The 12,514-nt window shown below is 39.0% G+C and overlaps 1 protein-coding gene across 3 annotated transcripts; it reads left to right on the forward strand.

Annotated features, from left to right (window-relative positions):
• The first annotated feature begins 67 nt into the window (after positions 1–67).
• LOC136446674 (transformer-2 protein homolog beta-like) lies at positions 68–11,207 on the forward strand. Of its 3 annotated transcripts, none has more exons than XM_066445137.1 (10): positions 68–207; positions 1,792–1,964; positions 2,134–2,244; positions 3,181–3,195; positions 3,744–3,849; positions 4,208–4,336; positions 4,775–4,834; positions 5,040–5,152; positions 6,661–6,935; positions 9,628–11,207. In XM_066445137.1, exons 1-10 carry the CDS (start codon positions 172–174, stop codon positions 9,633–9,635), a joined length of 1,026 nt encoding a protein of 341 aa, XP_066301234.1. In that variant the 5' UTR covers positions 68–171; the 3' UTR covers positions 9,636–11,207. The 3 variants fall into 3 exon arrangements, with proteins under 3 accessions (XP_066301234.1, XP_066301235.1, XP_066301233.1); XM_066445136.1 differs by lacking the exon at positions 9,628–11,207 and adding an exon at positions 7,476–9,594 and having other exon boundaries at positions 69–207; XM_066445138.1 differs by lacking the exon at positions 9,628–11,207 and having other exon boundaries at positions 6,661–6,943.
• Positions 11,208–12,514: the final 1,307 nt, after the last annotated feature.

The following is a 12,514-nucleotide window of genomic DNA, read 5'->3' on the forward strand; positions in this document are numbered from 1 at the left end:
AACAGTTTCTTTTGTAATAATTTATTTCCCCCCTATTTGTTATATATGGACTATTCCATTTTTCATTTCCCTTCATGCTCTGCGACAAAGGAGGCGGTCGCCATTTTTGTGGAGGTGTGAGGCGTGAACATTCGGGAAGATTTGGAGAAAATTCCGTCAGGAACAAACAACATGAGCGACACTAACGGCGAATACGAAGAGCGGAGGGTAAGATCTACCGTTTCTGGTTGTTTCATAGCGAAACTGTTGTTCTGGACGAGACATTTGCTGACTAAAACTGACCACCATTATGTTACACTCGCGAAATGAAAGACACTTGATAAATTATTTTTGTTTGACGTGTTCGTACAACATGTACGTGTTTGGATTAACGCAGAGTTTTGTACTCATCCAGATACCTAAATGCACCTCTTTGCTGTTACCTAAATCTATACACAATGTATACGAATCAAGTTTAGTGATTAGTATTAATACACAGCTTGGACAGCGTGCAAAATTTGGTCAGAAATTTTCCGCTGTCATTTTTCTGGAGTGTTCTAACACGAGTGAGGTGGGGGCGTGGGGCTCTTGGTTTTTGTCCCACGTACTAGTATTCTACTTCATGGTCTCTTTCTTGCACCATGACCAACTGGTTAGTCCACTTATGGTAATGATACGTGATCTTATATCGCATGATAGACATTTTGTCTGCAGGTTTTTGGAGTCGATCCAGTTTCAATGTACTATGTAGGCCAACTGAACAATGGTTACAAAGATGCATCATAATTCATATGCAAAAATTAGGAAGATTGTGTTCTACATCATAGAAAGGTGCTTGATGAAAATGACTGGAAATAAAAGTATGATTTTTAAATTTTTTATTTTGTCTGTAATCTTGCATGCAAATTTATGTCAGCAGTGACATCATACAGTTGTATGAAAACTATAGAGACTATATCATGTTGTGTCCAGTTTTCAAGATTCAGTTAGATGCAAATTGTAGGGTGACGTTCAATTTGAACAAATGTAGCTGAAAATATTGAGTTAATGTTTTTTCTAGTCAGATTTCTTGCAAATTTTCATTTTATTTAATTATTTAGTTCTTTGTAGATTACACTTACAGATGATCAAAACGTGTGTGACTATCTCTAGGTGTCTCCTAAAATACCATACTGCACAGCTATGTTTGCAAAACTAGGCTGGTGACTGCATCGGAAACATAAGCCTTCAATAGCCAGCAACCGTCTCATTCTGATGTCAGCGCATGTACCAGTAAATCACAGTATATGACATGTAGTCATACAGAAAGAATGTTTGCTGACTGTAATAGCCCAGAACTGTGCTGTCCACATTTTAGGTGGCCTACTGACACCTACTTACTGCAATGTAGGTCATGTCTCTCAAATGAGGTTAATGGAAGACTAAACAACACAAAATCTTCATCTACTTACTGGTAATACTTAAAGCTAAGTGCCTCTCAGGACATCATGTCAAGGAAAATCTTTGTCAACAACATAGTCATAGCTACAGACCTAAGTACATGTATGACTGGTGTTTCTAGATCATTGGTCCAGTGTCAGTATGTCTTTTTTAAGTGTACAGAATTTATAGACCTTACAGCCCTATACTATCGAGTTACAGCCAATACTGATGTAGTTCAGCGTTTTACTGGTCAAACTTTCATTAGATAAAGATAGATTTGAGTCTAGTCCAATTTGTGGTAAACTTCTGAAGTAGTCTGGTTTTAGTATGAGCTCTACATTTACAGACTTGCTGTTTTCTGATGTTCATGTACTGTATCATTTTGTTTAGGAGAGCGCTGGGAGACGATCAAAGGGATCCGCACCACGGTCTGCCTCTCGGTCAGCCTCGCGATCCCGGTCGCCCACCGGATCCAACCGCTCATACTCCCGATCGCCATCTGCTCGTGCTGCGTCACGGTCACCTTCCCGGTCCCGGTCGCGATCAGCATCCAGGTCTCCGAGGTGGGTTGAACTTGTAAAAAAAATTAAGCTGTCAGTGTGTAAAGATGATTGTAATCTTGTCTTTTTTCGCAGCTCAAGCTTAAGTCTGTATTACCAGTACTAATAGTTTGAGAAATTGCTTTTTATGTTATAATATACATTACCTCTCTTTCCCCATGATCCATCCCAGCCCACGCAAGCATTCCAGGGCCTCTCGATCCCGTTCTCGCTCGCGCTCTTACGACCGGCGGCGGCGCTACAGCCGTTCTCACTCCAGGTCCAGGTCTCGTAGGAGATACAGGTAAGCCATGGTCTCTGTACACCAGGTCCAGGGTTGGACAAGTCTATCGGCCCAATAGCCTTGGGCAAGTAAAAGTGCTGATCGGTCAAGTGCATATTAGACGCTTAAGTGTAGCGTGCGTACTCTAGTTGCTAGCTAGTTTGATTCCTGCTGCGTCGCTCACCCGACACGCACGCTTCCGTAAAGGATCACAGTCCTTAGGACAGGACATTAAGACGTGGTCCACCGTTCATTGTGTTTGTCGAAAAGAGCTAGGGATACAAGTGAACCTGTAAATAGTGTACATAGCATCTGTCTTCTCTGTCACGACCACTGCAAGAATAGCTCTTCAGCGAGCTAAACTGGATCAAGATCACTTTCCTTTTTTTCATGTCCCCCTGTTTGCCCAATTGGGCCAGTGCGATTTTTCCTCAGGTGCGATTTTTTCTATGGGTAGATGTGGATAGATATTAGTCCACTAGCCTGCTTTAAAGTGCTTTTATATACTTAAGAATAAAATTATTTCCTTGCTGCAAGTAAAAATGCATAGAAATATGTCATTTAGATTTCGGTGTAAAGGTGGTTTGGCCCAGATTCTTTATGTACTTTCCCTGTAGGGACAAGGGAATTTTTTAAAACTTGTCCAACCCTGTACACATGTGCTTCTCAAGCGTTTCTCAAATAAACCATAGTCAAAGTTGTAGTTACAACTCAATATGAGTTAAGTATCATTTAAGAGAAAGAAACCTTTCAATAAAGAAGGGAAATTCTTTGACAGCTTTCATGGAATTTATTGCATATTGATAGAATAATTCATTTGGTTTGATTGAGTGCCATTTTCATAATGGTTTTATAATAGGTGGTCATGAATTATTGAATTTATTGATTATTTATGTATTCATGATTGAAATTATTGAATTATAAATGACTTGTTTTTTCTTATGTTTTGGACAACAGGTCTCGCAGCAGGAGGTTGGTATTGTTTGCATATTTTTCCCAATAATGTTTTTACCAAAGTATTGCTATTTGCTATATGAGGGCCCTCACTTGCATGCCAGTGGTTAGCCGAAATCATAATGTTCAGTGTTACTGTAAATGCAGAAATGTTTGTTCTGGTGTTATGTTGGCGTTTTTTGCAGTAAGCTTTTCGCTGCGAACCTAAAACCACAGATACATTTCTTGCCCCCCTTGTCTACTTTTGTCTGAAACGCGAACATAAAACCACCTGGTGACCACGAACACTCTATTTTCTCCCTACCACAAAATCAAAACCAAGTGAACATAAATCTGTCTACAGTTCTATTTGTAAAAAAATTATCTTATTGACTTTGATGTAGCAAATTGTGTCTGCTATGGAGTGTTAATCTGTAGAATTTTTTTTTTACCTTCTACCGGACCCCATAACCAATACAGAATTGGTAGCCAAATGTCTACTTCAAAATGCAAGTTGATTTTGGGATTTAAGGTGCCGAGCGTTGTTCCATGTTAAACTAACCAGTTTTCAACTTCCTCATGCACAGCCCACGCCGCAGCAGTTACTATGGCAGCAGCTACGGAGGCAGCCGTCGCCATAGGAGTCACAGCCGATCCCCCATGTCCAACCGCCGCAGACATGTCGGCAGCAGGGTGAGTCCCCTTTATGATTGGCTTGATTATGTTTATACCTAAGAGTCTTTTCTTTCCAATAGTATCAGTTATTTTTGTGGCAAATGTCTAGGTGATGGTTTCAATTTCAGGTGAAGATGGCCAAATTTGTACATCATTTTTGACGGCAAAATACTTTTTTCTCCCATAAAATGTACTAAGAATAGAGAGGTTGAAGAAACTGAAACTCTTATAATTATAGCTTCTATTTATGTACCAGAACTATTCACAGGTATGCCACCTTTTGTTTGGAGTAACTACTTTACAAATACAGGTTGATGATAAAGGCGAATATAAACCATTTTTCTTTAACTCTGATGTCTTAATGTTACTCCTACAGGAAAACCCGACCACCGGCGCCTGCCTGGGTGTCTTTGGGCTGAGCCTGTACACCTCCGAGAGGGATCTTCGTGAGGTCTTCTCTCGTTACGGTCCACTTCAAGAAGTACAAGTTGTCTACGACCAAAAGGTGCCTGGGAATCCTGTTTGTCTACTGGAGGAAAAATTTTTGTGATTTTTCACTGGACTTTTTGTTCAAATTTCTTTCTCGACAACCTAGTACACTATGAATCCTTGTCTTCTTTATTTTTTGATTGATGAAAATAATAGTGATTAGAATGGTGTTTGTTCAAAGTGCTTTCCAGACAATCAAGTACACTATGGATCCTTTGTCTTATTTTTTTCTATTCGAGAGATATTTGTGACTTTTAACACATTCTTTTTGTTGTAAAAATGGCATTTATTGAAATCATTTTCTAGACAATGACTTCAGAAGTACAGTATGGTTAAAAAATGGTTTTGTATGATTACTTGCCATTTTGAAATGGCAACAGCAAATACCAATTCGGGTGTTATGATTAGCCATAAAGTCTTCTAAATTATCAGTTTGTTGCTCGTTCTGTTTCAGACCGGACGCTCTCGAGGATTTGCCTTTGTGTACTTCCAAACTACTGAGGATGCAGTCGAGGTATGTTATGATCTAGATTGTTGTACGTATTTCGTAATCTGTGGAGTTATACGTACACCTCTGTTGATTTTCAGAAATTCTTGTGAAAAAAAAAGAAAAGTGATACAACTGCATATCTTAAGCTTTTTAGTACCAAGGTTTTTAAGAACCCAGCCCAAGCTACATGTATCGTATTGCAAGTGAATGGTCTTCACTGTAATTGTAGGCCAAGGACCGTACCAATGGAATGGAGGTGGATGGACGTCGCATCCGTGTGGACTACTCCATCACGGAGAGAGCTCACACCCCTACTCCAGGGATCTACATGGGACGACCCACGTAGTGAGTATTTTGAAGTTTTTGATTGGATACAATTTGCTAGATTTAAATGTATGATAGAAATATGATATATTTTGAGATGATTGATTGTTTGATATATTTTACAAACATTTTGTAAACTCTGTTAAGTTGCACAATTTTGTATTTTTAATGGAGTTGTGGTGATTCAATCGTATCACTTTAAAGAGTACAATATTACAGATTTTTTCACAAAATGTGAAGAATTGTAGAGTATGCAGTATTGTTGATATTGAAATGTTGTTAACTGTTATTCATGTGTTGTGTTGTCTTTCTTGAGAACTTGTACTTACCAAATACCTGCCATGTATCGGGAAATGTTGTACAGAGTTGCACATAAAACTATTCTTATATTCAGAGAAATGACTTAAAAAAAGCTATAAAGCTCAAAACCTAAATGGTAGCACAAATATTATGTGGAAAAAATTCCCCCCAAGCATCAGACTATTTTGATTATTTGTATAGATTATATATTGCGAGTCAGACTACTAGTATATTCACATTCTAAATATCATGATAAATTATTTAGAATTCACCAAAAAGCTATAGTATTAGAAGTTTGGCAAATTTGATATAGTGGTACAAAAGCCTAATTGCCCTGTACAAAGCATAATTTAGGGCCTTTTTTATTTTGCTTTGAATGTTGCAATAGTTTAGAGAAGACTGCTTCTTTCCAAATTTTATAGTCTAGCACAACCCTCTCAGTGAATACGTTCACACAGTAACATCCAAATTGTACCATCTAGCACAGCCCTTTCAGTGAATACGTTCACACAATAATATCCAAATCTTGTCATCTAGCGAGGCCCTCTCAGTGTCACACAGTGATATCCCAAATTCTAGCATCTAGCACGACCCTCTCTGTGAATACGTTCACACAAAGAAATATCTAAATCTTGTCATCTAGCGAAGCCCTCTCAGTGTCACACAGTAATATCCAAATTCTAGCATCTAGCACAACCCTCTCAGTGAATACATTCACACAGTAATATCCAAATCTTGTCATCTAGCGAGGCCCTCTCAGTGTCACACAGTAATATCCAAATTCTAGCATCTAGCACGACCCTTTCAGTGAATACGTTCACACAGTAATATCCAAATCTTGTCATCTAGCGAAGCCCTCTCAGTGTCACACAGTAATATCCCAAATTCTAGCATCTAGCACGACCCTTTCAGTGAATACGTTCACACAGTAATATCCAAATCTTGTCATCTAGCGAAGCCCTCTCAGTGTCACACAGTAATATCCCAAATTCTAGCATCTAGCACGACCCTTTCAGTGAATACGTTCACACAGTAATATCCAAATCTTGTCATCTAGCGAAGCCCTATCAGTGTCACACAGTAATATCCCAAATTCTAGCATCTAGCACGACCCTTTCAGTGAATATGTTCACACAGCATACTAGTTGACATGCTTTGTCACAGTAACACCCAAATTTAGCGAGAGTCTTATGACAGAGTTCCCGATACACGGCATTTCTCCACAGCACGGGTGGCGACCGCGGAGAGCGAAGTGAGCGCGGAGAGCGTGAAGAACGGGGAGGTCGAGGAGATCGAGAGGACCGGGGAGGTCGAGGGGACCGCGGAGACCGGGGAGATCGGTACGAGCGTGGGGATCGTTACGACCGCGGCGGCGGAGGCGGGGGCTACAGAGACCGCGGAGACCGGGACTACTACCGGCGGTCGCCGTCACCATACTCCTACCGTGGCTCGAGGCGCTACTATTCTCGCTCACGGTCCCGCTCATACTCGCGCTCACCACGTAAGTAACGATAGAAGCCTCCTTGGTGTGCTTTTGCGCTCTTTCTTTATTTTCCTTCAATGGGTAAAGTTTAGTTGCCCCTTCTTATCATTTTCTTCTGTCACAACATCCTTAAGCAAGTTCTTTTCTTTAAGTTCTGTCCTTCCAAAGTTTGAATCTCTTCTCTTCAGCACTTCTCCAAATGGAAACATTTCGTGCAGCTCTGTATCATAAAGAGAGAAACAACAAAGATGTTTATTGCTATTTGCTATCTTAAACTTACAAAATACCAGAAGGTAGATGCACCAGTTATGCTTAGATACATATTTGCATGGAAAAGATTCCAACTGGATTGTTTGTCTATTTGAGAAGATTGATAATCATATAAGTTGTAACTTGATGAGCTGCATTAGGATGTTTCTAAGGAGTGCCATCATGACATACTTTCATCAAATGAAGTCATTACCTGTTTTTTTTCCTTGATTGAGAGTTTCTCCTTCCACCAGGTATTTCTTAGTGATATATTTTAATGCTCTTGTGTTTCCTTTGTTTTGTTTGTAGGTCGCTACTAAACACAATATCACGCAGAAAAGCGAAATCAGTCGCAATAGACATAAGGCGTTTTCTGAGCATGTGGCATTTGTATGGCATCGTGGTGGAGAACTGCAATGGTTAATTGTACAGCGACAGTCAGTCAAACATGTACAATACAAGCTTTAGTGTTCGGTGCTATTTGTTAGGCAGTGTTTTTCTCTTATGCCCACTCACAAGCCTTGCAACAAGAAAAAATAAGACAAAAAATTTTTTTTAAAGGAATTTAAGATCTTACATGGGATTGGCTATCTAACTGCAACAAGATTTGTAGATTTGTATAACAGAAAGTTGAATATGTGGGCTTGAAGTATTGTAGGGACGGCATTCGAAGGTTCTGAAAGACCTTAAAAGTGCTGGTTGTTTGGATCAGTATTAAACCTGTCATATCTAGCTTTTTTTGTTATGGGCTAAATGAGCAGTATGATTTCAGTTTGTGGATATCATGGTTAAAGAAGGAATAATGAAGAAATGTTAACCTTTTTTATCTAGGAGTGTTTGTCTGGGCATTTGGGACAAACACTGGCTATGTTAAGAGTCATGCGAGTGCTTTTTTGATGTAGCTGCTTTACAACAGTGTGCAGTACGTTGTGGCGTGCCGTATGAAAAATTGTAACATCTGAAGCGCTCAAGGTAGATGCACAGTTTGCAAGAGCACAAAGTATTCCAAAAACGGCATTGTACATTTACTAGTATGGTAGAAACATTCCATTTTTAACCTTTTTTTTATAAAGATAGAGGAGTTTGGATAAAGCATTTCTTCTCCATTGCCGAGTGTTGGATGTGTGAAATGCAAAGATAGAGTTGTTTATGTGTAAAGAGAGAAAATGTTTCGCCACATGGCTTTAAAAGGAAAGGTTTTTGGTCCTTACCTGAAGAATGAGCACCACTTCATGTAGTTGTTCTATTCTTGTAGACGATTTTATTGTTTTCTCTGAAATTATGTGTGACCAAGTTTTGGACAAGTTACTGTTGCAGCTCTAGAAAATGTTTGTGGGAGTACCTACACTCTAGTCTATCAGTTTCCAGTTTTAAATCTGTTCACTTGGAAATAATAACATGGTTGTATACGCGAAAGCCATAGACACGATAGATTGAAAATTTCAGCAAGTTGTACCTACATAGTGCATAGTGTCATATTGCACTTTTTGGTTGACGACTTGGTGATTTGCATATGAGATACTAGTAGGTACCACAATGCAGTGTTAGTTGAGTTTGAAGTCTAAAGGCTGCTGTTTCCAAATTTTCCAGCATCAAGCTTCAATCATTGACTTTGGAAAAAAATATTGAATAAGAATTCTGGGGCGAGATTTAGAAAGGCTGCTTACAGTATGAATGAAGGGTACCTGGAAAGTCTGGAAAATGTAGCTACAACTGGTAAAAAGTAATGAACCAATTATGTAAGGGTTTAAACTGTCATACGAGGGTTTGGACATATCTAGACCATTCCTTTGGTACTTGCAATTTTTGCTTTCGACGTGTCACTTCTTAAATTCCTAGGTACTAAAATGTTGTTTCGCTATGTTGTTTTGCATGAACAGTTCAGTTCCATTACTTGGGAAGCTGCTTACACAAGTAACAATAGGTGAACATAATGTTGTGATGTGTCCAAATCCCTGGTACATACTCCTAGTCTGAAATCTAGCAGAGAAAGTACTGTGCAGCTACTGTAGATAGTTGAGACTATTATAATCAAGTTATCCATTGTAAATGGCAGTGTTTCTGTCAGAAGATTGTGTGTCATGATGCTTTTTTCTGGTTTCCAAGGAGAAATTTGAATTTGGAAGAGTTAAGTGTTCGAATGTCTCAAATCTAGAAGCTGTGAATTATCACTTGTTTTCTAATAAAGATCATCTTATTCATGTGAGTTCTTTTGTATCATGCAAAGCAAAAAGGCCAGCAGTATTGTTAGCTTGGTGTTGGGAGTGGTAATTTGACTGGTTTGTTGCAAATCTGACACACATACTGACAGAAATGCTGATCACACACTGACAAGCTTGGAAAAGGCCTGTGGTAAGATATGTTGTGGTCATGTATACAACACTAACATGTACCCAGTTAAATAAACCAATGGATCCATGAAACATGATATTAACGTCTTGTCTTCCTCTTACTTACAAAGGTGGGTGAATGAAGAAAGAAAAAACAGAAGAAAGAAAAATGAAGAAGCCCAACTTGAAGTGAAGACTCAAGAAATTGGGGAAGACATATACCCGCTAGGAAGAAATTGCGTTGAGAAGAATGGGCGTTTCTCTAAGTTGTAGAACCCGTGGGCTTGTCACAAGAGAGAAGAAAGAAGCTGCTGAAAAAAGGTGGCTCTCAGTAGGGCAAATCCCTAAAAATCCAGTCTTCCATTTACTCCTAAAAGAAGTTGGTGTGAAAGGGGAGTAGATGAAGAATTGAGAAGAACAGAAAATAGAAGACCATCGAAATGAAGACGGAAGAAAGTGGGGAAGAGTCTTAGCGACGGGTAAAGCAAAACGTCTTCTTGACTTCCTTTCCAACATTTTTCTTGCTTCAACCTTGCCATGTATGCAGTATATCTACTTGCATGCTCTGGTAATATTATTATGAAGTCAGTTTTCTTGAGCATTTCACATCTCCTGTCTTCCTAAGCCTTTAAGAACTTGGAATGACAAGGGAAGTGAAATGTTCAGTGGCTCTTGGGTGATAAACTTTGATACTAGAAGTACATGATTTATCTTTGTTAGTTGTAATTCTTGTTTTTGCTTTGTAACTACTGAAGTTGTAGCTGTGCTATAGAAAGATTCCATCTCTGTGAAAGACCACACATAGGCATGTATTGCACCGCACACAGCTACCACCCTCGCAGTTATCAAGCAAAAATGACTGAATGAAAAGGTTTTCGTACTTTCATTTTTCCAACGTGCAAATTTCAAACCAAATATTCCCAAATCTTGGAGCCATTTGAAATGACTGACTTTTTGGTGAGACAATTCCAGGTAAGCACTAACACTGTTGACTTCATTTCAGTAATACACTCAGCAAAAGTTGTCTCAAGAAAAAAATCTTAATTTCTCAGACAACTGTTTTACTGTAGGCTGGTGAGATCTTTGTATTTTGTTGAATACTTTCTGAACATTGTCTTTTTCCATCGTAAAATGATCATTTGTTTTGCTGTTGTGATCATAACTTCTTGCCAAAATTGACAGTAATTCTTCATATAAAAAGAAAAGGCTCACGTAAAACCACGTTTATGATATATATTTGATTTTACGAAGCAAATGTTTTGCAGGTCACAAATCTGATGAGGGATGCTGAAGAGAATGTGTAAGTTTGCTGTAAGCCACTTATGACAATGTGTTTTTGAATTTTCCATCAGTTTCATAATGATTCTGAAATATTATTTTGTGGACTTCAGAACTTGTGACAGTGTGTTCTACATCTTGCAAGAGAGGGAAATTTTCTGGGAAGATGGACATGAACACAGGTTATCCATGACGTCGAGTTTGTGACTTGCCTTTCCTAACAGAAGTTCCCACTTCAAAACTTTCACAAGTTATGGTAGACATGTGTCCATCCCTGTGTTAGCTATAGTGTGTTTTCAAGTACCACTAACAGACTTGGGCTAAAATAGGGATGGATAACTGGCTACAGTTATACATTGGTGGTGGTGTAAAACAGTATATTGTCAGGCTCCTTTGTTGACATCAGAAGAAATGCGAAAACAGTTTCCAGTTTTAAGAAATACACCTATTATTCACTCTCTTTATTTTGAAAAAGACTATGAAATTACTAACAGACATATGATACAACACTCTTGTATTACTATGATAAATATATTTGAACAGCCTGAATCCATGGTGAGACGACGACAGTTTCCTAAAGAGATCTCTCTTGACTCTGTATCTCACAATGGTAGCCCTGTCAAGAGCTGACAGTCCATATACTGGTTTATACCAAACACACCTGATTAATATGCTGTGATTGAATTGAATAATGCTGATGTGTTTATACAGAACATTTCAGACCTACAAGACCTGGTTTGAAAGCAGAGACAATCACCATTGTTCATTCTTCTTCTCTACACAGTTCCCTCTGACAACATCCGACATGGGGGCAAGACACACGCCTGAAATGTGGTACATGTATCAACATTTGTCTGGTCAAATGTAAAATGAAGGTTTTTCACTTGACAATGTTGAAAGTGCCATTTAACCCACAGGTGAGTTTGGTAGTTGTGGATGATTCTGAAAGAACTTTGTAACAATCCTGGTAATCTCCAAGCAGATATTTTATTGGCAAAATCATTATGTAGGCCAAGACAGACTCCAAAAGCCCTAGTGGACCATGGCTCTAGGCCTGCATAATGATTTTGCCACAGATCTGCTTTGAGATTACCACAAAGACAAAGTCTCCTTGCTCCTGCTGTGTTGGATATTACGGCCATAGTTTTCACTCCAAGCTTAAGTCAGCGATTCTACCAAGACGAACTGATCTCCCCTTTCTCAGTTTTCTGTAACATCTTCACAGTGTTCCAGAGACAGCAGGTAAAGGAGCACACGAAGGTACTGTGAATTCAAACTTTCCTTTCACAGTAAGCCGTTCCTCCAGAGATGACCGTTCAATTTTACTCCCTCCTCTTGTAGGTTGTATGAGATGAGTGTTGAACTGACAATCACCTGATATGCATACTTTCATAGGTGATGATTGATTGCAGCCGTAGATGAATTTGTTTATCATGTATGGGGTTGAAGCTCTTTTACAGGAAAAGGTTGTTGATGTACAGAGGGTTCCACCAACACTCCTTCAGGACTTGTAGTTGCAAATGTGTGCAGTCCTTGCCAATGCCTATCTGGCCGTAACACCATCTACAGATGACGGGATGTTGGACAGCTTCAACAAAAATGGACAGATTTTACAATAATAAAAGTCATAGTCCTATTTACTCTCTCGTCTTTATTTGTGTATGTGCATGTGCTGATACCTTTTGAAATAACATAAATGTAGTATGGAAAAGTAGCATATAACACACAAACATGGGAAGT

Source organism: Branchiostoma lanceolatum, chromosome 13 (assembly GCF_035083965.1).
Source record: "Branchiostoma lanceolatum isolate klBraLanc5 chromosome 13, klBraLanc5.hap2, whole genome shotgun sequence".
Lineage (NCBI taxonomy): Eukaryota > Metazoa > Chordata > Leptocardii > Amphioxiformes > Branchiostomatidae > Branchiostoma > Branchiostoma lanceolatum.

Excerpts from the sequence above, each read along its gene's own strand:
- LOC136446674 (XM_066445136.1), top strand. The coding sequence starts at position 172 with ATGAGCGACACTAACGGCGAATACGAAGAGCGGAGG. Across the intron at positions 3,850-4,207 it reads GCAGACATGTCGGCAGCAGG|GAAAACCCGACCACCGGCGC; the intron begins GTGAGTCCCCTT and ends TTACTCCTACAG. Across the intron at positions 5,153-6,660 it reads ATCTACATGGGACGACCCAC|CACGGGTGGCGACCGCGGAG; the intron begins GTAGTGAGTATT and ends ATTTCTCCACAG.